Source organism: Equus asinus, unplaced genomic scaffold, assembly GCF_041296235.1.
Source record: "Equus asinus isolate D_3611 breed Donkey unplaced genomic scaffold, EquAss-T2T_v2 contig_803, whole genome shotgun sequence".
In the NCBI taxonomy this organism is placed as follows: Eukaryota; Metazoa; Chordata; class Mammalia; order Perissodactyla; family Equidae; genus Equus; species Equus asinus.
The window spans coordinates 1,862,503-1,885,129 of NW_027225520.1; the positions used below are offsets into that span (position 1 = coordinate 1,862,503).

At 41.7% G+C, this 22,627-nt stretch overlaps 1 protein-coding gene across 8 annotated transcripts in view; it reads right to left on the reverse strand.

Annotated features, from left to right (window-relative positions):
* Nucleotides 1-954: 954 nt before the first annotated feature.
* LOC139044371 (dehydrogenase/reductase SDR family member 6-like) overlaps nucleotides 955-22,627 on the reverse strand; it is a 30,145-nt gene continuing 8,472 nt past the window's right edge. For 6 of the 8 annotated variants that reach the window (XM_070503837.1, XM_070503839.1, XM_070503840.1 and 3 more), the window contains 5 exons: nucleotides 17,526-17,582; nucleotides 9,225-9,338; nucleotides 5,518-5,576; nucleotides 4,848-4,940; nucleotides 955-2,275 (listed from right to left, as the gene is read on the reverse strand). In XM_070503837.1, coding sequence (XP_070359938.1) covers nucleotides 2,222-2,275; nucleotides 4,848-4,940; nucleotides 5,518-5,576; nucleotides 9,225-9,338; nucleotides 17,526-17,553 — 348 coding nt within the window. In that variant the 5' untranslated portion in view covers nucleotides 17,554-17,582 and the 3' untranslated portion in view covers nucleotides 955-2,221. Of the gene's footprint in view, nucleotides 2,276-4,592; nucleotides 4,941-5,517; nucleotides 5,577-9,224; nucleotides 9,573-17,525; nucleotides 17,583-22,627 lie in introns of those variants that run through there. The other 2 variants (XM_070503836.1, XM_070503835.1) reach the window with 2 other exon arrangements.

Consider the following 22,627-nt stretch of genomic DNA (forward strand, 5'->3'; position numbering starts at 1 on the left):
CCGCGGCGCGTCTTCTCCAAGGCGCCGCGAGAACAGGACCCTTGCAGCGAGCGGCGTGGCGGGCGGCTCGTCCCCTCGGCCGCGTGTTGGCTCGAGCCTCCCGCTGGCCCGCGTGGATGCTGCGGTGCCGGCGGCAGCCCGCGTCCCTCCCCTCCCCTCCCCTCCCTTCTGCTTCAGGTCTGCCTTCCCTGATCGACCCCGCCACCCGAGTGTGAGCCTGGGCGCGCGCCCCTTCCGGGGCATTTCCATGTCCTTCAGAAATAAAGAATTTCTTACCTGTTTTTTACTCCTTTAAGCAACTGCCAGTTTTAATCACCGCTGTTCAGGCGAGACAGACAGTGTCCAGGACCGTCCCCAGCAGACAGGAGCCGCTCCTCCTCGTCTCTCAGGTGCTCCTTTGTGGACAGGATGGAGGAACCCAAGTCCCGTCCCATGACCTGGCTCAGGCCGTCTACAATGGTTATTTTCCTACACTGACTCTTCCTCCCTAAAGCTTGAAAGGCTTCTGGTGACATCCAGCTTCCTCTTACCACAGGAGTGAAATGTATTTTTCCTTTTCTTTCAGTCATATGCTCCTCATTGATCCATCAACCTGATTAATTAACCTTACTTTAGAGAACATGAACTTTTGGGCTCCAGTTTACTTTTATTGTTGACACTGTTTTATAGTTCACAGTTAGCTCTGAGAGAACTGACCCTGAGGGTCATGTGTTAATGTTAGAATCCACTGCAATTATTATAACAAAATGTTATCCTTTCATTGTCCATTAAAAATTTCCTTGTTAATATTAATTAACATTCTAAGAGAAAAGACTGCTCATTTATTATCTATATGTGCATCATACCATTTGGTCTTTTGAGGTAGCTACAAATAAAAAACAAACACAAAACGCTAAAACTAAAAGAACAAGAAAAAACTTCCTAGTACTCTCTCATACATGAATTTACTTGAACTTTTTCTTGGAACTTTTATTTTCTTTAGTTTTGTTTCCTGTTATATGATTCATTTATATTTATTTATCCAGAGACTATTTCTAAGTTTTATATCCTCCTGTCTGTTATCCTGGAATTTGGTGAAGAAATCTATACTTAATCTAAAAAATATCCCTCAAACTGATGATACTGCTGATGCAGATCAAGGCTGCCCGCTGGAGAGAAGCCCAAGGCGTCCTGGCCTACATACCCATCTACATCATCCTCCGGGAAGCACAGGACATCCTGACCTCATTGATCTGATTCTTACCCAAAGTTCTAGGACCACCCAATAACCAGAGCCACCTGCAAAGACACCATTTTAACATTTTTTTCATGATCTTTCCTTTGTCTTGTAAAGAAATAACTCACATACCTATGCCTTATAAATTTAGCCCTACCGTCAACCCATTGCAGCCCTTCACCTCCCCTGGGTCCTGTCCCCATGCTGCAGCTCTTCACCGCCCCTGGGTCCTGTCCCCATGCCTGCAGCTCTTCACTGTCCATGGGTCCTGTCCCCATGCTACTCCATGCTATTCTCTTAATAAAAGAGCACTACTGCCAGACCTCGAGAGTCCAAGAAATCTTTCTTTTGACTCCTCGGCTCGCCAAGACTGCATCACTGCGTTAGTTAACTATTATGTTTCTTAGGCTCATGTCAAATGTCATTGTTTATTTTAATAAAGATCTTTTAGTTAGACTAAGAAAATAGTACTTAATTACAAGTGATAACATCCATTAAGTATAAACACCTGATGATTATTTTTATTTTATATAACAGACCAACATATAGTTCTGAATAGTCTATAGTTCTTTTAACATAAGTTAGTGAAGCCAAACTCCTTCCTACCTTTGCTGTTCATTTATAACGGTGTAAAAATTTTAAATTAGTATCCACATACAGACCAATGCAGACCTGAACAAAAACATCTGAATATTGGGAAATAGAAATGAATACACTTTTCTTTTAAAAAACTTACTTTTTTCCTTCATATTTTAATTTTATATGCTTACAAATTGAGGCTTATTTTAAAAACTATTCTTTTGCTGTGATGTTATTAAGCTACAATGATTTCAAAAGAGATTAATATATTTAAAGAATCAAATTCTTGTGAACAATGACATCCTTAAAAAGGGCTTGTTTTCATTAATATTCCATTAATACGAAAGAGATGATGAGTGAGTTTTCTTCATAGCCGGGTTTACAGTGTATAGGAAGGGCCTGCCTTCCCAGCAAGGAGATCCTGAATCACAAGCTCCAGCCTCCATCAATGATGACAGGATTACCTGTGATGTAGGCAGACTGTAGTGATAAACACAAGGAGACCCAACAATTAGCCAGGTTTAACACAGGTTGTGTTTCTTCAATTTTTGTATGACTGAGATAACTAAACAATTTACTCTCCTGGTAACAGGAAACTTCACTTAACAAACAGAATTTAGGAAAATTAGAATTAAGTTTCGGGTGATTTAAAACTTCTGAGTGTTCTTGTGATCCAGAGCTAAGTGGCCTCTAGCTGGTGTTTGAGCATGTATCACATTCTACGCAGGGGCTATTAGGTATTTGGTCTCAGAATCAGAAAATTAAGCAGTTTGGTGATATATACCCATTCTCCAAATTAGGATAAAGTCGAGGCTAAAATAGTACACTTTAATTTTGAGACTCAGAACTATTCTAAACTAGCTGAGTTTTATGCCACTAATAAACTTTTGAACATAATCAAGTGTGTCAGTCATAAAGTGGTGGTGTCAATTTACAAATAGAATTGTTTTAAAAGATGGTGTATATTTAGTTGGTCAACATACACAGGTAATTCCACGAACTGGAGCATGCTAAATGTGTTTTTAAAATTTATGTGAATACTAATAATTATCTATTGAACTACAAAAAAATATTCTATACTAACTTCAGACATCTAAATCTGTGTAAAACTAAAGGAGTTAAAAATATTACTGTTTTTTCCCCACAGAATTTTTCATTTTCTAAATAATTCAAGGTGAAGTGATCCTTGTGGTAGAGGTTTAACAGTCTTTTAACTTAAACATGGATAATAAAGACTCTAATTTGTGTTCTTAGTTTTAAACTCATCTAAAGCCTGAGACAATGGAAGAGGCAAGAAGGAAAGACATCATAATAGAAGAACAGAAATTTTTTTTTTTTAGGAAGAGTAGCCCTGTGCTAAGATCTACTGCCAATCGTCCTCTTTTTTTTTTTTTTTTTTTGCTGAGGAAGACTGGCCCTGAGCTAACATCCATGCCCATCTTCTTCTACTTTATATGTGGGATGCCTGCCATAGCATGGCTTGACAAGCGGTGCATAGGTCCACACCTGGGATCCAAACCAGTGAACCCCTAGCCACCAAAGTGCAGACTGCAAACTTAACTGCTGCGCCACCAGGCTGGCCCCAAGTTCAATATATGAAAACGGATCATATAAAGCAGATAAATCAGTTTATCAAGAAACAACCCCAATTCCCTCAAGTTTTTTTAAAAAGGCAAGTTCTCTGTTTTATATATGGACTCCTCTGGTCTCCTCTAAAAGGCCAATGGTCCTTTTGTTGCACATTTCAAGCCAGAACATTTCTAAATATTTGGTAACTTAAGTTCTGGCTAAACAAGGACAATTTAGCTTATCAGCAGTACCTCAAAATCAAGTGAGCTCTTCTGAAGATATAGATTCAGAGAAATCACAAAAGCCAATGTATGCTCCATTAATCAAATGCCTAGCAATTTCCCCAGCTATTAATTAACAGCTGTTGTAATAGTTCTGACAAGTAGTAACTGCTCTGTCACTAAAACATTTCAACCCTTCTATCTGCCACATTCATCAACCACCTCATGTGCACCAAATCACTGTAAAGAGGAGCTAAGTGGCCAGTGACACACCTCTCTCCTGCCTGCTCCCTTTTCCTTCTTTCTGCTCACACGTTAGTTTCCAGGGCATGTAACATTTCAAGACATAACATAGGGGGATATTCTTGTGCTCTATTCCTTATAAATGTAGTTTCTGCCTTCACAGTTGTAAGCCATTTAAAAATATACAATAGCCATTAAGGAAGAAACTGGGGGGCTGGCCCAGTGGCGCAGTGGTTAAGTTCGCACATTCCGCTTCTCAGTGGCCCGGGATTCGCTGGTTTGAATCCTGGGTGTGGACATGGTACCGCTTGGCATGCCATGCTGTGGCAGGTGTCCCACATATATAAAGTAGAGGAAGATGGGCACGGATGTTAGCTCAGGGCCAGGCTTCCTCAGCAAAAAACAGAAGGACTGGCAGTAGTTAGCTCAGGGCTAATCTTCCTCAAAAAAAAAAAAAAAGGAAGAAACTGGTTACTAAATAGATGCAAAGTGGAAAGAGACAGAATTAGGAATTTCCATATATGATGACAAACAGTAAAAATTCATAGGAAAAGAGTCAGTGGGATTCTTCTAAATAAGTTTCCAGTAAAACTAAGAACACCAGATGCCAATTCTGTGTCTCCTGGACACAATTATATCTGGTTAACTCTCTCCCCATTTCACCTGAAGCTCTCATGATTTTGGAGGTTCGTTTGATTTACACTTAATCAAGGCTTCCCCAACTGTAATTTTTGAAAGTAACTGTTTCTCATAAAATTGAGTGATTTAATTTTTTTCCATCCTCCATTTTATTTGCTACAAGATTTGGTGACATATAAACTTGAATGAGGAAGAGTTAGTGGCTCAGATCAAAGTGGTCTTTCTTTGAGCAAATTAAATCAGAACTTATCCCTACCTCGTAAATGCAGCAACTTAACGATCATATGCTGTAACTCTGTAAAATGACATTACTTGATGAGCAAAAATAGCGGGCCAATGTGATTGAGAATAATGACCTCCCTGGGAAGAATAGCGCTTACTTCATCAGAAGCCAGGTACACGCAGAGCAGGGCTATTTCTTCTGCGGTTGCAAATCTTCCCGTCCTCTGTCTCTTCAGGAAGTCGCTCCGTGCCTGTGACCAGACACCACACCAGACATCAGTGGTGTGAGCTAAAGTATGAACTCACTGGCAGCTCCTTCAGGAGGCAAAGCAAGAGAGATCTACAGAGGCCACTGGCCTGCTGCCTCGATTATTCACGCATGATACATGAGAGTATCATTAATATTATTAACTGTGGGCCACGCAGGACTATGGTGACTCCTACGCTGCTCAAACTATTTGTGTTATACTAAAACCTACAGACACTGTGACAGATCAGGAAGTTAATCTTAAAGTAGAGGGTTTTTAAATTTTTCTGAAAATGTGGTGAAATATACATAATATAAAATTTATCATCTTAACCATTTTTAAGTGTACAGTTCAGTAGCATGAAGTGCATTCACACTGTTGTGCAACCAATCTCCAGAAGTCTCTTCATCTTGCAAAGCTGAAACTCTATGCCTACTAAACACTAACTCCCCAGGCCCCTCCCCCAGGCCCGGCTACTACCCTTCTACTTTCTGTCTCTATGCATTTGTCTACTCTGCGTAAGGAAGAGGGCATTTTTTTTAACTAAAAGATTTAAACACATTTAAAATAGGAGACATACCTCTTCAGGGTTTGGTCTGGCTTGTATTCTTTCTTGCAGAGATGGGGTATCAACGGTTCCTAAATCAAAGGGTGACATTCAGCTTGGTTACTTACTTAGACTGAAAAAGAAATTGGCAACTCAACTTTAAACTTCCTTTCCGTAGGATACAGGTACCAGAGAAATCCTGTCCATAACTTGGAACAGCAATTTCACCTCTTCTGCCTGCCCTTTTATTTCATAGGCTTATAACTTCTTTAACAGCATTTCCATGATTTTTAAAAGCACAGACTACAATTCACTATGACACTAGGCAGGGACTCTGAGTGAAACACCAGCATTTTAGTCGCATTACACTGACATGATACTTTATGGACTGTATGCAGTTTTACAGGTATTATCTCAGTAATCCTCACAACAACCCTGAGGGCTAGGTAATATCACACAATTCTTTACCAGTACAAGGACCCACATTGTCTCAATGATCTCAAAACCATTCTTTGCTGTCACGTTCACTCTGAATCCTCAGGGACAGCTCCATGCTTGTCACAGTCCTTGGTTCTAAATTTTCCTCATTATCTTGCCAGTTTTCATTGGCTTCAAATTCCTATTTTAACATTGTTTCATGTTTTTCATTGAAAAATATAATTTACAATATTTTACTTAAAAAAAGAAAAATAAGAATGACACTAAAATTTTTACAACCCCACTTAGTTCACCTTCCTACAGAGCAAGTTCCCCAGACTTTTTTTGTTAACGTATGTAACCTGTAAATTCTCAGGAAGCCTCTTTCTGACTGACAGTACTCCAGGAGGCCACACGGTCTTCCTACGGTCACGGAAAATGATCTGCAGTCATCCTTCAGGTCCATCTTTAGAGCGGGCTCCTCACAGCACTGCAGATTTGAGGTCTGCTCAGAAATAATTCCTTAAATTTATGACCATTTGCCATTTCTCTGGAGAGGCTGGGAAGCTTCAAAATTTGCACTTTCTGACACTTTTCTGTCTAAGAACCCTTTCTTTAGCTTCTTTCTCCTCTCACATTTTACTCGGAGGGGCGGCACTCTCCCCACTCTGGGAGGAAATTGCCTTCGCTACATTGCCTGGTTCATTAGAAACATTTTATACCTTCCATGTCACTGCAGCCAATAGTGCTGATAAAATTTCTGAAACCACATAACAAAGACCCCCTTGTATCCAGTTTCAGACAACATTTTTTTTTTTAAAGATTTTATTTTTTTCCTTTTTCTCCCCAAAGCCCCCCGGTACATAGTTGTATATTCTTCGTTGTGGGTCCTTCTAGTTGTGGTATGTGGGACGCTGCCTCAGCGTGGTCTGATGAGCAGTGCCATGTCCGTGCCCAGGATTCGAACCAACGAAACACTGGGCCGCCTGCAGCGGAGCTCGCGAACTTAACCACTCGGCCACGGGGCCAGCCCCTCAGACAACATTTTGCTTACTTCTCTCATCAACAGCCTCCTTAAAGTCCAAAATTTCACCAGCAGTGTGCTCAAGATGCCTTGAGCTTCTCTAACACTCTCCTCAAAATCCTTACAGCTTCTACAGCTTCCTCCCACTGAGGAAAATGAGCGTCACATCTTACATGTGGCCAGTATGAATGGCCATTAAATGAGAGCTGTGGATCAAGCCTATGCCTTCTGCTTCATTCCACTGTCACCTGACTCTGCTGTGTCCATGGCACAGGCTGACACACCATGCTACTGTCTACCCAAGTCGTGCTGACCAGCTGTGACTCTACAGCCATCAGCACCATCCCACACACACTCATTCCCCATCATGTTTCCTTCTGGGACTGGCTCAGTGAGTCACAGCTAGTTCCTTGTCCCAGAGAATTTGATAACATATTTTCCAATCTTCTGAAAAGGCTAGCTGCTAAAACAATCACATTTTCCAAATCATTTTGCCATTTATTCCACCGGGTAAATGGTACCAAGAACAGATAGGCTCAGGTATCACCAGTTTGTATGTTAAAACCAAGTGAAACTGTCTCTTCTGTATCCTCCTGTTTCTTAGTGCTACCGATGTTTACCTTTTTAGTCCAAGAAAAATTATACACAACACCTCCATAAGGGGAATGCTGTAGCTTGAAAGTGACAAGAAATTTTCACATATTGAGGTATATGGGGTAGCTATTTTGGTTTAAAACTGATTTGGCTTGAACTAAAGACACCTGACTTATAGCCTATCAAACATCTGCCTTAACCATTAAAGAGGGCATTATGCATTATCTCAAAGTAAAAGAAGGCACTCTTTGAAGATAAGGATGCACACTTCCCCTCCTGTGCCCACCACTATCAGAACTCTTTAAAGATAAGTTCCCCTTCCTGACATCAGGGTCATGTTGACCTGCTTGCTAATTTGCAACTGAGTATCTCTCTGAAACTTTGATGAATATGTATCCTGGGTGTGTTTTATGGATGTTCTGTGTTCTAAAAAGGTATAAAACTGTACTGAAAACCATGCCTCTCTGGAACGCTTTCTTCCTTTGTAGAGACTGCCTGATTCAAGTAAAACGCACCTTATCTTTCTTATCTATAAAATGGTTATTGGTTATTCTGTGTCAACAAAAGGTATATAGTCGTCTTCCCTCTTTAATAAATCAGTGGTTTTCAACCTGAGGGGAGACCAGGCTGGATTACATCAGAATCTCCTGTGGGGCTGTCCAGCCTATTCCCCGTCAACTCCCCCCCAGATCCTAGCATACCCTCCAGGTCGTGAAAGGTCCCACAGGGAACTGCAATGCTTCCCCTCCTCAATCCCCACACCAGCTGTGAACTACTGAGAAAAACCTGGATCCTGGATGTTCATTTCATTTCTTTCCAGAGAGGAAGTTAGTAATTCTTCTTAGGTAGCCTATATTCATTTTGGTCAGTGGAACCAGGTGAAAGGGCATATCTAATTAATAGACACACCTACAGATATTAAGAAAATGAGAAGTCATTCCTAAGAAATAGGTTATTGAATGCTTTAGTTTGGACACATTGAATGTCCTTGCTACTAATAAGTTCTGCTTTTCTCCTTTCTTTTATGAGCGGTCAGCACATTTGGGTGAAGAGCCAAACAGTAAATATTCTTGGTGTTAAGAACCATTTGTTTTCAACTCTGCTGTTGTAGGATGAAAGCAGTCATTGCCAATACAAGAAGCAAACTGGGTGTGGATGTGTTCCAATAAAACTATATTTACAAAATAGGCGGTGGGCTGGATTTGGCCTGCAGGCCATAGTTTGCTGACTCACTTTGTATAGCATCAAGGAAGGTATTAATCCCTCCTTTTTATCCCTGGGCCAACCCAGGTGATTTCCACGGCAGAGCCCCTGTGTTCTGGGAGGCTCCTCTTACTTTCTTCCGCTGTCCTGTGAGCATGGGCTACTTTTCATCTTCCCCCCGACACAGTCATCCCTGGTCTGCTTCCAAAACAGTAAGCCCTGGTGACTCATGTCTCTTAACCCAGTGGTTTAGAATTGCCGCCACGTGCATGAGCAGCATGTAAACTGTTTGCCTCAGTGGCTTATTCCTGATGACTTAGGATCTCTCTCCCAACTGACTGTTAGACTGTTACCTTAACAGGATGGGACTCTTTCCCTTTTGAACTTGTCCCAATGACAGGCCACAGTAACAGGTAGTAAACAAGCTTATGGAGATCTCTCTCACAGTGGCAAGTGGGATGTCACAAAGGACAATTTCATAGCCCTGTGGAGCCTAACTCACCTGGACACACACAGTTGCACCTGATCCCCTGCTGGATGAAGTCTGCAGCCACGGACTTTGTGAGGCCAATCACGGCTGCCTTGGTTGTGCTGTAGACACATCTGTTCACAACTCCTGAGGATGAAGAGAAGGTTCGACAAGTGAAGGAATGAAAAACACAGTCTCCTCTAGAAAGGGAACACAAATTAGTGTCCCCAGTAACCAGTGTCATGCTTCCTCTCACCCCACTGTTTTTTAAAAATTGATATCAGGTTTTCTCCCTTAATAGGGTGAGTTTCTGAATTTAGGAAAATAGTATCATTATCGGCACAACTCAACTGAGACTCAGGTGTTGAGATGCTGCACTTAAATGACAAGTGGTTTTAGTTTTTCATCATCAGCTGGGAGAAACCTTAGGCAGATTCCAAAAGAAAATTAGGAGTGACATCGGCATCATGGTGGAGTGAGCTGTTCCCTTTGTCTCTCCCTCTTCGAACTACAACTAAATGGTCATTCATTGATCAGCAGAAGATACCCACACAGCACCTCAGGATGCCTGAGAGACCTGCGCAGCTATACATTTGAAGGGGGATGGACTACCCCTGGAGAGGTGGTGGAGATAGGTGAGTACTCTTCTGGTCCCCCAGCAGACCTGTACACGCATGCAGCTGCTCTCCCAGCTGGAGGCCCATAGTACTGCTGCAGCCCCAAGGGTGGGAGCGTGCCTCGGCGTGACCACAGGAACAGGTGATGGCAGCCCTGAGCCCCCGCACGATCACTTTCTCGTCTGGTGGGAGAGCCCAGAGCCACTGCAGTCCCAGGGAATGGCTAGGCTCAGACCCAGTGGGGAGGCCCTGCCTACAAAGCACTAATGGCTGGTGTGACCTAGGAGCAGATGGCAGTGGAGCTGTGCACCCAGGCAAACAAATTCCCAGCTGCCTTGAATGCCCATAGTACCACTGCGGCCCCAAGGGGTGGACTGCAACTCAGTGGGACTGTGGGAGCAGGCAGCAGCCCTGAGCTCCTGCATAATCGCTTTCTTGTCTGGTGGGAGAGCCCACAGGGCCTCTGCAGTCCCAACAAGTGGCCCAGGCTCGGACAAGCAGGGCTGACAGGGATCACGGTGGGCTCAGATTACACAGGTGCTGCCCCCTCTCCAGTGGTGGCAGGTGGAATGTATGACCAGATACTATCAGTATGCAAATGCACAAATCCACCCCATTGAATGGTATGAAGTATATTAATACTCCTGACCAGAAGGAAAAAGACAAATACTCAGAAAGCAATCCTGAAGGCACAGAAGTCTACAATCTAAATGACAGAGAATTCAAAATGGCCATCATAAAAAACTCAATAAGTTATGAGAACTCAGAAAGACCGTTCAATGAAATCAGGAACAAAATTAATGAACGGAGAGAATTCTTCACAAAAGAGATTGAAACTATAAAGAAAAAAACGATCAGAAATGTTGGAGATGAAAACACAATAAATGAGATAAAGAAAAATTTGGAGACCTTGAATGACAGAGCTGATATTACGGAGGATAAAATTAGCAATTTAGTGAACAGAAATACAGGTATTCCAGAGGGAGAAGAGAAGGAGAATGGAGCACAAAACTTGTTCAAAGAAATAATAGCTGAAAACTTCCCAACCCTGGGGAAAGAGCTGGAATTAGAAGTAAAAAAAGCTAAGAGAACTCCTAATTGCATCAATGTAAAAAGACTTTCTCCAAGGCATGGATTAGTAAAACTGGCAAAACTTAATGGCACGGAAAAAATACTAAGGACAGTAAAGCAGAAGAAAATCACCTACAAAGGAAACCCCACCAGGCTTTAATTGGATTTCTCAGCAGAAACCTTACAGGCTAGGAGAGACTGGAATGATATATTAAAAATTCTGAAAGACAAAAACTCTAAGCCAAGAATACTCTATCCAGCAAACATATCCTTCAGATATCATGGAGAAATAAAATCTTTCCCAGATAAACAAAAGCTCAGGGAGTTCATTGCCACAAGGCCCCCTACAAGATTTGATCAAGAAGGCCTTCATACCTGAAAAGAAGAAGAAAGGGTTTACACAGCCTTCAGCAAGGAGATAAACAGGCAGACAAAATCAGAAAACTGCAACTCTTTATCAGAACAGATTAGCATAACATTAAAGATGAAGGGAAGGAAAATATCAAGAATAAATATAGTCTCATCATTTTAACCACAAACTCACAACACAAAATGGAACAAGTTGTGACAACAATAATGCAGAAGGCGAAGGGGAAAGGGATGGAAACTGCTTAGTCAAAAGAGATAAGAGTCTATCAGAAATGGACTATCTCATCTATGAGATCTTGTACACAAAGTGCAGGTTAACCACTAAAAAAATCACAACTGAGACACAAATGATAAATAAGCAGAAAACTGAGAAAACCATCATAGAGAGCCACCAAACTGAATCATCCGTCTGAAATACACGGGATAAGAAAAAGGGAAATACAGAACAACTGGGAAACAAGTGATAAAATGGCAGCATTAAGCCCTCATATATCAGTAATCACTCTAAATGCAAATGGATTAAATTCCCCAATCAAAAGACATAGAATAGCTGGATGAATTAGAAAACAAGACCCAACAATATGCTGCCTCCAGGAAACACGTCTCAGTTCTAAAGACAAACAAGCTTAGAGTAAAAGGATGGAAGACAATACTCCAAACCAATGGCAAACAAAAGAAAGCAGGTGTTGCCATATTTACAGCAGACAAAGTAGACTTCAAGATAAAAAAGACAATGAGATGGGGCCAGCCTGGTGATGTAGTGGTTAAGTTCACGTGCTCTGATTTGGAGGCCTAGGGTTCATGGGTTCAGATCTTGGGCGTGGACCTACACATTGCCCATCAAGCCATGATGTGGTGGCATCCCATATACAAAAGAGGAAGACTGGCATGGACATTAGCTCAGGGCCAATCTTCCTCACCCAAAAAAAAAAAAAAGGCAATGGGAGACAAAGAAGGGCAGTATATAACAACAAAAGGGACACTCCACCAAAAGGATTTAACACATATGTGTATGTAACCCAGGAGCACCAAAGTACATAAAGCACCTATTAACTGACCTAAAAGGAGACATTAACAGCAACACAGTAATAGCAGGTGATGTTAACACCCCACTTTCATCAATGGATAGACCATCCAGAGAGAAGCTCAACAAGGAAATAGTGGAACTAAATGAATTACAGACCAGACAGACTTAATAGATATATATAGAACACTCCACCCAAAAGCCAGCAGAATACACATTCTTCTCAGGTGCACGTGGAACATTCTCAAAGAAGGACCACATGTTGGGAAATAAGGCAAGCCTCAATAAATTTAAGAAGATCGAAATCATATCAAGCATCTTTTCCAACCATAATACTATAAAACTAGAAATCAACTACAAGAAAAAAGCTGGGAAAGAGATAAACATGCAGAGACTAAACAACAACCTACTGAGCAACCAATGGATCATTGAAGAAATTAAAGGAGAAATCAAAAAACAACTGGAGACAAATAAAAATGAAAATACACGATACCAACTCACATGGAATGCAGCAAAAGTGGTCCTGAGAGGGAAATTCATGGCAATATAGGCCCACCTTAACCAATAAGAAAAATCTCAAATAAGCAATCAAATTACGCCTAACAGAATTAGAAAAAGAAGAACAAAAAAGGCCCAAAGTCAGCAAAAGGAGGGAAATAATAAAAATTAGAGCAGAAATAAATGAATTGAAACCAAAAAAACAGTAGACAGGATCAATGAAACTAAGACCTAGTTCTTTGAGAAGAAAAACAAAATTGACAAACCCTTGGCCAGACTCACTAATTTAAAAAAAAGAGAGAAGGCTCAAATAAAATTAGAAGTGAAAGAGGAGAAATTACAATGGATACCACAGAAATACAAAGAATTATAAGAGAATACTATGAAAAACCATATGCCAACAAATTGGACAATCTGGAAGAAATGGATAAATTCTTAGACTCATACAACCTCCCAAACTGAACCAAGAAGAAACAGAGAATCTGAATATACCAATCACAAGTAAAGAGATTGAAACAGTAATCAAAAGTCTTCCAAAAAATAAAAGTCCAGGACCAGATGGCTTCTCTGGAGAATTCTACCAAACACTCAAAGAAGATTTAATACCTATCCTTCTCAAACTATTCCAAAAAATTGAAGATGATGAAATACTTCCTAACACATTTTATGAGGCCAATATCACCCTGATCCCAAAGCCAGACAAAGACAACACAAAGAAGGAAAATTACAGGCCAATATTGCTGATGAACATAGACGAAGAATCCTCAACAAAACATTGGTAAACCAAATACAGCATCACATTAAAAGGATAATACAACATGATCAAGTGGGATTTATTCCAGGGATGCAGGGATGGTTCAACACCTGCAAATCAATCAATATGATACACATTAACAAAATGAGGAATAAAAACCACATGATCATCTCAAGAGATGCAGAGAAAGCATTTAACTAGAGCCAACATCCATTTATGATAAAAACTCTCAATAAAATGGGTAGTGAAGGAAAGTACCTCAACATAATAAAGGCCATATATGACAAACCCACAGCCAACATCATACTCAATGGGGAAAAACTGAAAGACATTCCTCTGAGAACAGGAACGAGACAATGGTGCCCACTCTCACCACTCTTATTCCACGTAGTCCTGGAGGTTTTGGCCAGAGCAATTAGGCAAGAGAAAGAAAGAAAAGGAATCCAAATTGGCAAGGAAGAAGTCAAACTCTTGCTGTTTTCAGATGATATGATTTTATATATATAAAACCCTAAAGAATCCATAGGAAAACTATTAGAAACAAGCAACAACTACAGCAAAGTTGCAGGGTACAAAGTCAGCTTACAAAAGTCAGTTGCATTTCTATACTCTAATAACAAACTAACAGAAAGAGAACTTAAGAATACAATCCCATATACAATCCCAACAAAAAGAATAAAATATCTAGGAATAAATTTAACCAAGGAGGTGAAAGACTTACACAATGAAAACTTTAAGACGTTAAATGAAAGAAATTGATGATGACATAAAGAAATGGAAAGATATTCCAGGCTCATGGACTGGAAGAATAAACATAGTTAAAACTTGCATACTACCTAAAGCAACCTACAGATTCAATGCAATCCCAATCAGAATCCCAATGATGTGGAAATAGAACAAAGAATCCTAAAATTTACATGGGGCAACAAAAGGCCCCGAATAGCCAAAACAATCTTGAGAAAAAAGAATGAAGCTGGACACATCACAATCCCTGACTTCAAAATATACTACAAAGCTGTAGTAATCAAAACAACATGGTACTGGTACAAGAACAAGCACACAGATCAATGGAACAGCACTGAAAGCCCAGAAATAAACCCACACATCTACGGACAGTTAATCTTCGACAAAGGAGGCAAGAACATACAATGGAGAACGGAAAGTCTCTTCAATAAATGGTGCTGGGAAAACTGGACAGAAATATGCAAAAGAATGAAGTTAGACCATTATCTTTTGCCACACACAAAAATTAACTCAAAACAGATTAAAGACTTGAAGCTAAGATGTGAAACCATAAAACTCCCAGAAGAAAATATAAGCAGTACACTCTTGGATATCAGTCTTAGCAGTATCTTTTCGAATACCATTTTTACTTGGACAAGGGAAACAAAAGAAAAAAATAAACAAATGGGACTTCATTGGACTAAAGAGCTTCTGCAAGGCAAAGGAAACCAGGAACAAAACAAAAAGACAACCCACCAACTGAGAGAAAATATTTGCAAATCATAAATCCAACAAGGTGTTAATTTCCAAAATAGACAAAGAACTCATACATCTCAACAACAAACAAGCTGATCCAAAAATGGGCAGAGGACACGAACAGACATTTTTCCAAAGAAGATATATAGATGGCCAACAGGCACATGAAAAGATGTTCAACATCACTAATTATTAGGGAAATGCAAATCAAAAATACAATGAGATATCACCTTTTACCTGTTAAAATGGCTATAATTACCAAGAGAAAAACCAAAAAATGTTGCAGAGGATGTGGAGAAAAGGGAAGCCTCATCCACTGCTGGTGGGAATGCAAACTGGTGTAGCCACCATGGAAAACAGTATGGAGATTCCTCAGAAAGTTAAAAATAGAAATAACCATACCACCCACCTATTCCACTACTGAGTATTTATCCAAAGATCATGAAAACATGAATGTGTAAAGATATATGCACCCCTATGTTCACTGCAGCATTATTCACAATAGCCAAGATGTGGAAGCAACCCAAGAGTCCACCGACTGATGAATGGATAAAGATGTGGTATATATACAACGGAATACTACTCAGCCATAAAAAAGACAAAATTGTCCCATTCACCACAACATGGATGGACCTGGAGGGTAATATGCTAAGCAAAATAGGCCAGATAGAGAAAGACAAACACCATATGATTTCACTCATATGTGGAAGAAAAACTAACACATGGACAAAGAAAACAGTTTAGTGGTTACCAGGGGGAAGGGGGTTAGGGTGTGGGCACAAGGGGTGAAGAGGCACCATTTATAAGGTGCACAGAGTTCATTGACCTCCCCACCTTCCAAGGATACTGGGCCTGGGCCCTACACAAAGGAATGTGTCTGGGCTCAGGGCCACTTCGGCCCTGACTCTAAGGCACAAGTTACAAAGAATGAGTCCTGTGTCATGTTCCTTGTCTGGGCTGGCCACCCTGACGGGCACCTGACAGGACTTTAGAAACATCCTATCCATGGGAACGAAAAAGATAGAAGCACCCCATCTGTGGGAACAAGAAGAAATAACTCAAAATATCCAAATGTCTAAAACCCTGAGTCAGAACCCAGAGAAACCTTAGGGTAAAAGGGAGTCACAGGCATAGAACAATTGGGAGTCTCACTGAGGAAAGGACACCTTGCCTCAGACCCGGACAATCGGCACTCCCACCCGCCGTACAAACTATTGGGACTTCCCCAGCTGATTGTGGTGTGGATGTTGTAAGTACCGATTTGTTGTTCTCCCTTATGCCCACTCCTTGTTCTGTTTCCCTTTATCCAAAACCTTTGATTGCTGAAACAACCAAATAGCCTTGGCGGTGCCTGTCATTCCTTGCCCTTTGCGGCTGCGGGCAACATATGGTGACTGAAAAATAATAATGCACAACTGAAACTTCACAGTGTTATAAACTATTATGACCTCAATAAAATAAAAAAGATAAAAAAAGAAAACTGGCGCAGTGGTTAAGTTTGCACGTTCTGCTTTGGCAGCCTGGGGTTCGCCGGTTTGGATCCCGGGTGCGGACACAGCACCGCTTATCAAGCCATGCTGTGGCAGGTGTCCCACATATAAAGTAGAGGAAGATGGACATGGATGTTAGCTCAGGGCCAGCTTTCCTCAGCAAAAAGAGGAGGATTGGCGGCAGATGTTAGCTGAGGGCTAATCTTCCTCAAAAAAAAAAAAAAGAAAGAAAAGAAAAGAAAATTAGGGTAAAGCAAAGCAAAACAAAAGACCAAGAAGCTTAGGCATTTCTTTGCATTTCTCTCTCATGCAGGCTTAATGTGTGTATCCTCGCAAAGAGAAGGAATGTTCTCTCAGCAGTGGCTATTTCTTTTTTTGTTTTTTTTTTGTAACAGAGCTTTGTATGAAGTGCTGTGACAATACGGGAAGTAACTCTGCCTGTGGGCTTGGGGGGGTGCTTCACAAAGACAGTTGATCTGGGCCCTAAACGAGAAGTCAAGTTGAAGGGCCAGGATTGCAGTGCAAGATGGAGATAAGGGCACAGTCTGGCACACATGGATTTTCAAGTTTAAAATGAAATAGCTGGGGCCAGCCTGGTGGCTCAGTGGTTAAGTGCGCGTGTTCCGCTTTAGTGGAACTATCACATGGTGGAAGACGTGTGTTTGCCTGAGCCTCTCCCCTCTCCCCGTTTTGGACTGTGAACTCTCTGGGGGCAGGGGCACACAGTAGGTGTTCAATACATTTTTGATTAATCAAATGAATAAATGTTTCCTTCTCCCACTTTGATCTCCACTGCCATATCCATTAGAAGAACTAAACGGGAGAGCACAAAAAACAAACTTTCATTTAATGTCACTGGATCACATGTAAGGTGAAAGGACTGGTAGACAAGGAACTTAATACTAATTTTAAAAGAGCAGTTTTGAAGTTATGGGTAAGTTTTATCATATCTGCTATGCTTGTTTCCAAAACCCTTAGCTTGTGAAGATTATGAGTATGTTCATCACAACCCCCAGAGGAAAACAGACTTACCTTTGATGCTGGAAGCCACAGAGGACATGTTGATAATATTGCCAGATTTGTGAGCATCTGCCAAAATAAAACAAATAATAAAAAAAAAAATGCCACTCTGCAGGCTAAAAATACTACCTCTTTAAAAGATCTGCATTTACTCTGGGTTTGCAGAACCATCTTATTAGCTGTTAACATGAAGTACTATTAAGCAGTCTTAACAACCTCCTCATCACTGCTGGGAACTGATGGCAGAGTACACTCTCACTGGCAAGAACATCTCCCAGGGGGACTACCACCTTCCCTGTCACAAGAGTATCAGCAAGACCGAGGATGAACTCTAAGCCAGTGCAAATGAATGTTCATATTTACTGTGTTCCTGATGTTAGAAAACTCTTACTCCAGTGAACACATTATTTGATGAATACCTACAGTGGCTGGGTATTGTGTAGGTCCAGGAGATTCAAAGATAAGTGACACAGTCCCTGCCTATGGAGAGCTGCCAGTCTGACTGGGTGGCTGACATAATCAGCATCCAGAGACAGCATGGGCCTTCACAGAGAACAGGTGGTGGGTGGTAGGAAGGGGCCAATCCACTGTTGGACACTCAGAGGAGGGCTCCTAGGAGGAAATATGTGGGTCGATTTTTGAAAACTAGAGTATTAGTGTAACCGTGGGCCCTCCAGGACCAGTTCAACTGACCCCGTCTTACCAACAGAGTAATAAGAGTGGGTTTTCAGGAACTGAGAGTCCCCCCTTGTCCAGTTCAGGCCAGGTAAGACCACCATTCCATCAAGTGGGCCTGCGCAAATGCCTGTTAAGTAATCTTTTTGACATCAAAGGGCTGAAAACTCCACCCTCAGATCATGCCAACATCACCATTCTGTGAATATGCGTCCTATGAAGAGCCATGGAGCTGACTGCACTTGCACAGATCATCACTCACCTCATTTCTCACCTCCAAGTATCCGTCTCCACCCTTCAGACCACCCTGCCCTTCATCCCATAAATTTTGCCCCAAGTCCTTGATCAGGGAGACAGATCTGAGAGAATACGCCTCCTGTCTCTTTGCAGATCAAGCTAGCAATAAAGCTTTTTTCTTTCCCCAAATCTGATGCTGTAATTAATTGTTTTTTTTTCCACGTGCATTGGGTAGGAGAACCCCATTTTTGTGGAGTAACAGTCAGAAAAACAAAAGAGAAGCGTGTTTTAAGGAATGAGAACCATAGGTATAAAGGTTCTATTATGGAACTGGGGGGAAGGGATGGGTCTGGCTGGAAGGCAGGCCCTGGGAGGAAAGAGGCCTTAGAGGCCAACAGGGACTAAATTTAGGAATTTGGGATTTCCCCTGAAGATAAGGCAGGCCTTAGTGCAGAGGAGGAGCGGTATGTCTAGATCCGGGGATTACAGGTTCCTCTGGCAGCCTATGCTGGAGACGACTGGAAGCTGCAGTAGTGGTTCGGGAAAGGAGTGGTAAAAGCAGACACAGCAGGCAGAGCTCAGTCCATGGCCACATGCACTGATGGCAGCCTCCTGTCAAGGGCAGTGTTTCCTAAAAATACGTCCTGCAGGATTTCCCCACTCAATTGTGAACTTTGAGAGAGGAGGGTCTGGGGCTGTGTTGTCCTCCTAGACAAGGGGCACAGTAGGCGGTCAATACGTTTTGATGAATTAAGATCTCCTGAGGTGCTAGTTTAAAGTGCAGATTACTGGGCCCTGCCCCAGACCTAAAAGAATATATAATGAAACAGGCTGCTATGACTTAAAAAATGTTTTGTTTTCAATGAACTTACACTTTATTAATTATAACATATACGTATGTTTTCAAGATAATATTATGTACATGCAAGGGCATGGGTACTCATAAACGTTTTGGAGGAAGAAGCAAGAGGTTGAGAGAATGGGCCTAATGGGCACTAACTTTTCATGGAAGTCAGAGGCTGGGAGGATGACTATAGAGAACAAGGGGAGATGGTGGCCACGAGAGAGTGGGGAAGAGTTCAAATAACTGCCGGGAGGAAAAGGGAGAATATCAACTAGAGAACAGAGGAAGGAAAACCAGGATATACTCTATCATGAAAATCAAGTGAAGTTTCTAAAAGAGCAGAGTCTTGAGAGGCAGTGTAAAGGGTCTAGAGAAAAAAGTCACTTCCGTTGGGGTGAGTTTCTCCAGTAGCTTTCAGACAGAGGCAGGAATGGAGACGGTGAATGATCGAATGGATCAGGGATGAGGCTGCCAAGATTATACATCTCTTTATGGTCATCTTCCTACTTTCCGTTTTGATACTTAGCTACCAATCATACTAAAAGCAGAGAGTCTGAAACCAGCCTATGGCATGGTGCTGGAGACAGCGAAGGACACCGGGAGAGGCTGAGGTGACCCACCAAGTCAAGGAAGATGGAGGGGAGAATATATTTAACTCAACTTGTGTGTCTATAAAATAAAGAGAATCATAATGAAATGGGGTCCTCATAAAAAACACTAGGAAAATTAGTAGAGTAGAATGGTGTTGAAAACTAAGCCTTAAAATTATTCTTTCTTATCCATTTTAGCAAATAACCCATTTTACTTTATTGTTCCAGTTTTATTGAAATATAATTAACATACATAATCTATTTTTAATACATACAGCCCAACTTAATATATAAAAATGGGCTATTAAGTGAGTTCAGTCTCCAATCTTCTGAAATGCAATAATCTCTCAGGCAAACTAGAATTTCGCGCCTAGAGATGCTACTGCTGCCCCAACACTGGTACCATACATTCGGCTGGGCCTGTCTGCTGATTCTCCAGCCCAAAGTCCTTGCCTCCCTCCATGCTGCCTTCCTACCCCCAGCTCAGAACCTGCTGTCCCGTGTGATGCTCCCTCTGCCTGCCAAGCAGCAGCCCTCTGTGGCCCATAAAGTGGAGTGTCTGTACATAGTAAGGCCACATAGGACTGATCTTCCAGAAGCTCAGGCAGGGCTACAAAGGTCTCTAAAGATCTCCTCTAGCTGTATCTAGTCAGTCCCACTCTGACTCAGCTCTTCTGTCCCCATCAACCAGAACTCAGCTCCTAAACTTGGCAGACCTTGGCTCCTTGGGTCTTCAGTGATTCCATGCCTGACCCCAACCTGGACTGATAACCTAGATTCACTTACTCATTCAACCAACATTTGCTAAGCACTTCCGTGTGCTAGGGACTCTTCTACAATACAGCAAAGGAGGAAAAATCCCCAAACATCCAAGCCCTCCCCAGATCCTTGTCGTAATGGATCTTCTTTTCTAGTGGACCTTGGATTCTGCACTGACCTCTTACAGAATCTTCAATTTGTCCTCTGCCTTTTGACCGATCTTTCAGTCTTGGAATGTCTATCCATGAACAGAAATTTCCTACAAGTGTTCCTATATTTTGACCACCTGACCTTGCAGATCTGCTTGGACTCCAAATCCTGGCTTCCTCTGGAAAGTTCTAACTGGGTATATGTGTGTCATGGTTAACGAACACAAGAGGATCCTAGACAATTACTGCTGGAAGGGATTGTGTAATCTATCACCCTCATTTTAAACAGAAGAAACATGGGGCTGGCCCTGCGGTTGAGTGGTTAAGTTTGCGCATTCCGCTTCGGTGGCCCAGGCTTTTGCTGGTTTGAATCCTGGGTGTGGACATGGCACTGCTCATCAAGTCACGCTGAGGTGGCATCCCACATGCCACAACTAGAAGGACCCACAACTAAAAGTACACAACTATGTACCGGGGGGCTTTGAGGAGAAAAAGTAAAAATAAAATCTTAGAAAAAAAAAAGTAAATAAATAAATAGAAGAAACACATGCTGAGAGAGCCTAAGTACCATCTCCTAGGGCACCTGGCGAATTAGGGGCAGAGCTCAGGCTGTGCCGAAGGTTTTTTGACACCAGAGTCTGACCTTGGGGTCAGGTTGGTTAGGGTCACCTTAACAAGTGGCACTGACTCCTTTTGATTCCCCATCCCACTGGTTAATATTTTGGGGGATTTTTTTCTTTTCGTTTTTTACAAACGAGTGTCATTGTTTCATATGGATTATTGTTAAGGTGCTTTAAATCACAGGCAAACTCACTAATTTGCAAGTTATTGTTCGATATTTTAAAAGTTAACACTTACAAGTGTAAATTTCAGCTCCACTGTGCCTCACACCTACGTTCCTCACTGATACTCGTGAAGCACTGCAGACACGAACAAGCTCATTTTACAAATGAGTCTCACACGTCTCACCAGCTGTGACGGACGCTCTCCCCTTTTACCACAGCCTTTGCTTCTCCCCAAATCCTGTGTTAAGGACCAGCCTTCAAAAAATGCATCCAAGTTCCAAATAACAGATTTTCATCACCTCCAGATAGGTAAAAAAGGCAATTTATATTTTTAAAAAATTTGCTAGTTCAACAATCTGTGGGCCCACCCAAAGATCCCTTCTAGGCACTAAACAAATAGATTAAAAACAAATTCCTTTGTTACTAAGTCAATTTCTCTAACTTTCCTTTTAGCATTCATCTGCATCCTTCTTGACATTAGGTTGAATGTTCAGAGCAAAGTATCAGTCCTGCTGCGCCATTAAAAAGCTCTTCTCCTGCCCCGCACAGGGCAGCATTCAGTACTCCAGTCATCTCATCCAGCAGGGATGGATGGAAAGAATGGCTCTTCTGCATTTCACTAGGATTTAATTTACAACCTTGAACTGAGCTGGTTCTGTACTCAGTCAACCCGTCCATTGTCTGAGCCCGTGCTGTCTGCCACTGCTGGCTTACAAGCTCATTTGAAGTCAACATTTTTCATATTTACACCTGTCTCCCCTAGAGCACCTGGTGTGGTGCTTTGTATCAAAAGGTACTTAAAGCTTATTTGTATAACAAAATGAAAAACATTGATGAGCTGTGTGAAGGCTGGAGAATTCAAGGGTGGCAGACTCAGGAGGAATACTCTCTCTTCAGCACATGCTGTCTCTCACCTCTCTGGAACTTCAGTGGCTCAGCTAAAGACAGGAGAGTAAGGAGGGTACTCAAGGTACAGAAAAGCAGTGGGGTACATCCATCCTGAGAGCGTGTGCCTAGTCTTAGCTCTAACCACTTGCTAGTTATGTGATTTGGGCAAGTTACTTAACCTCCTAGT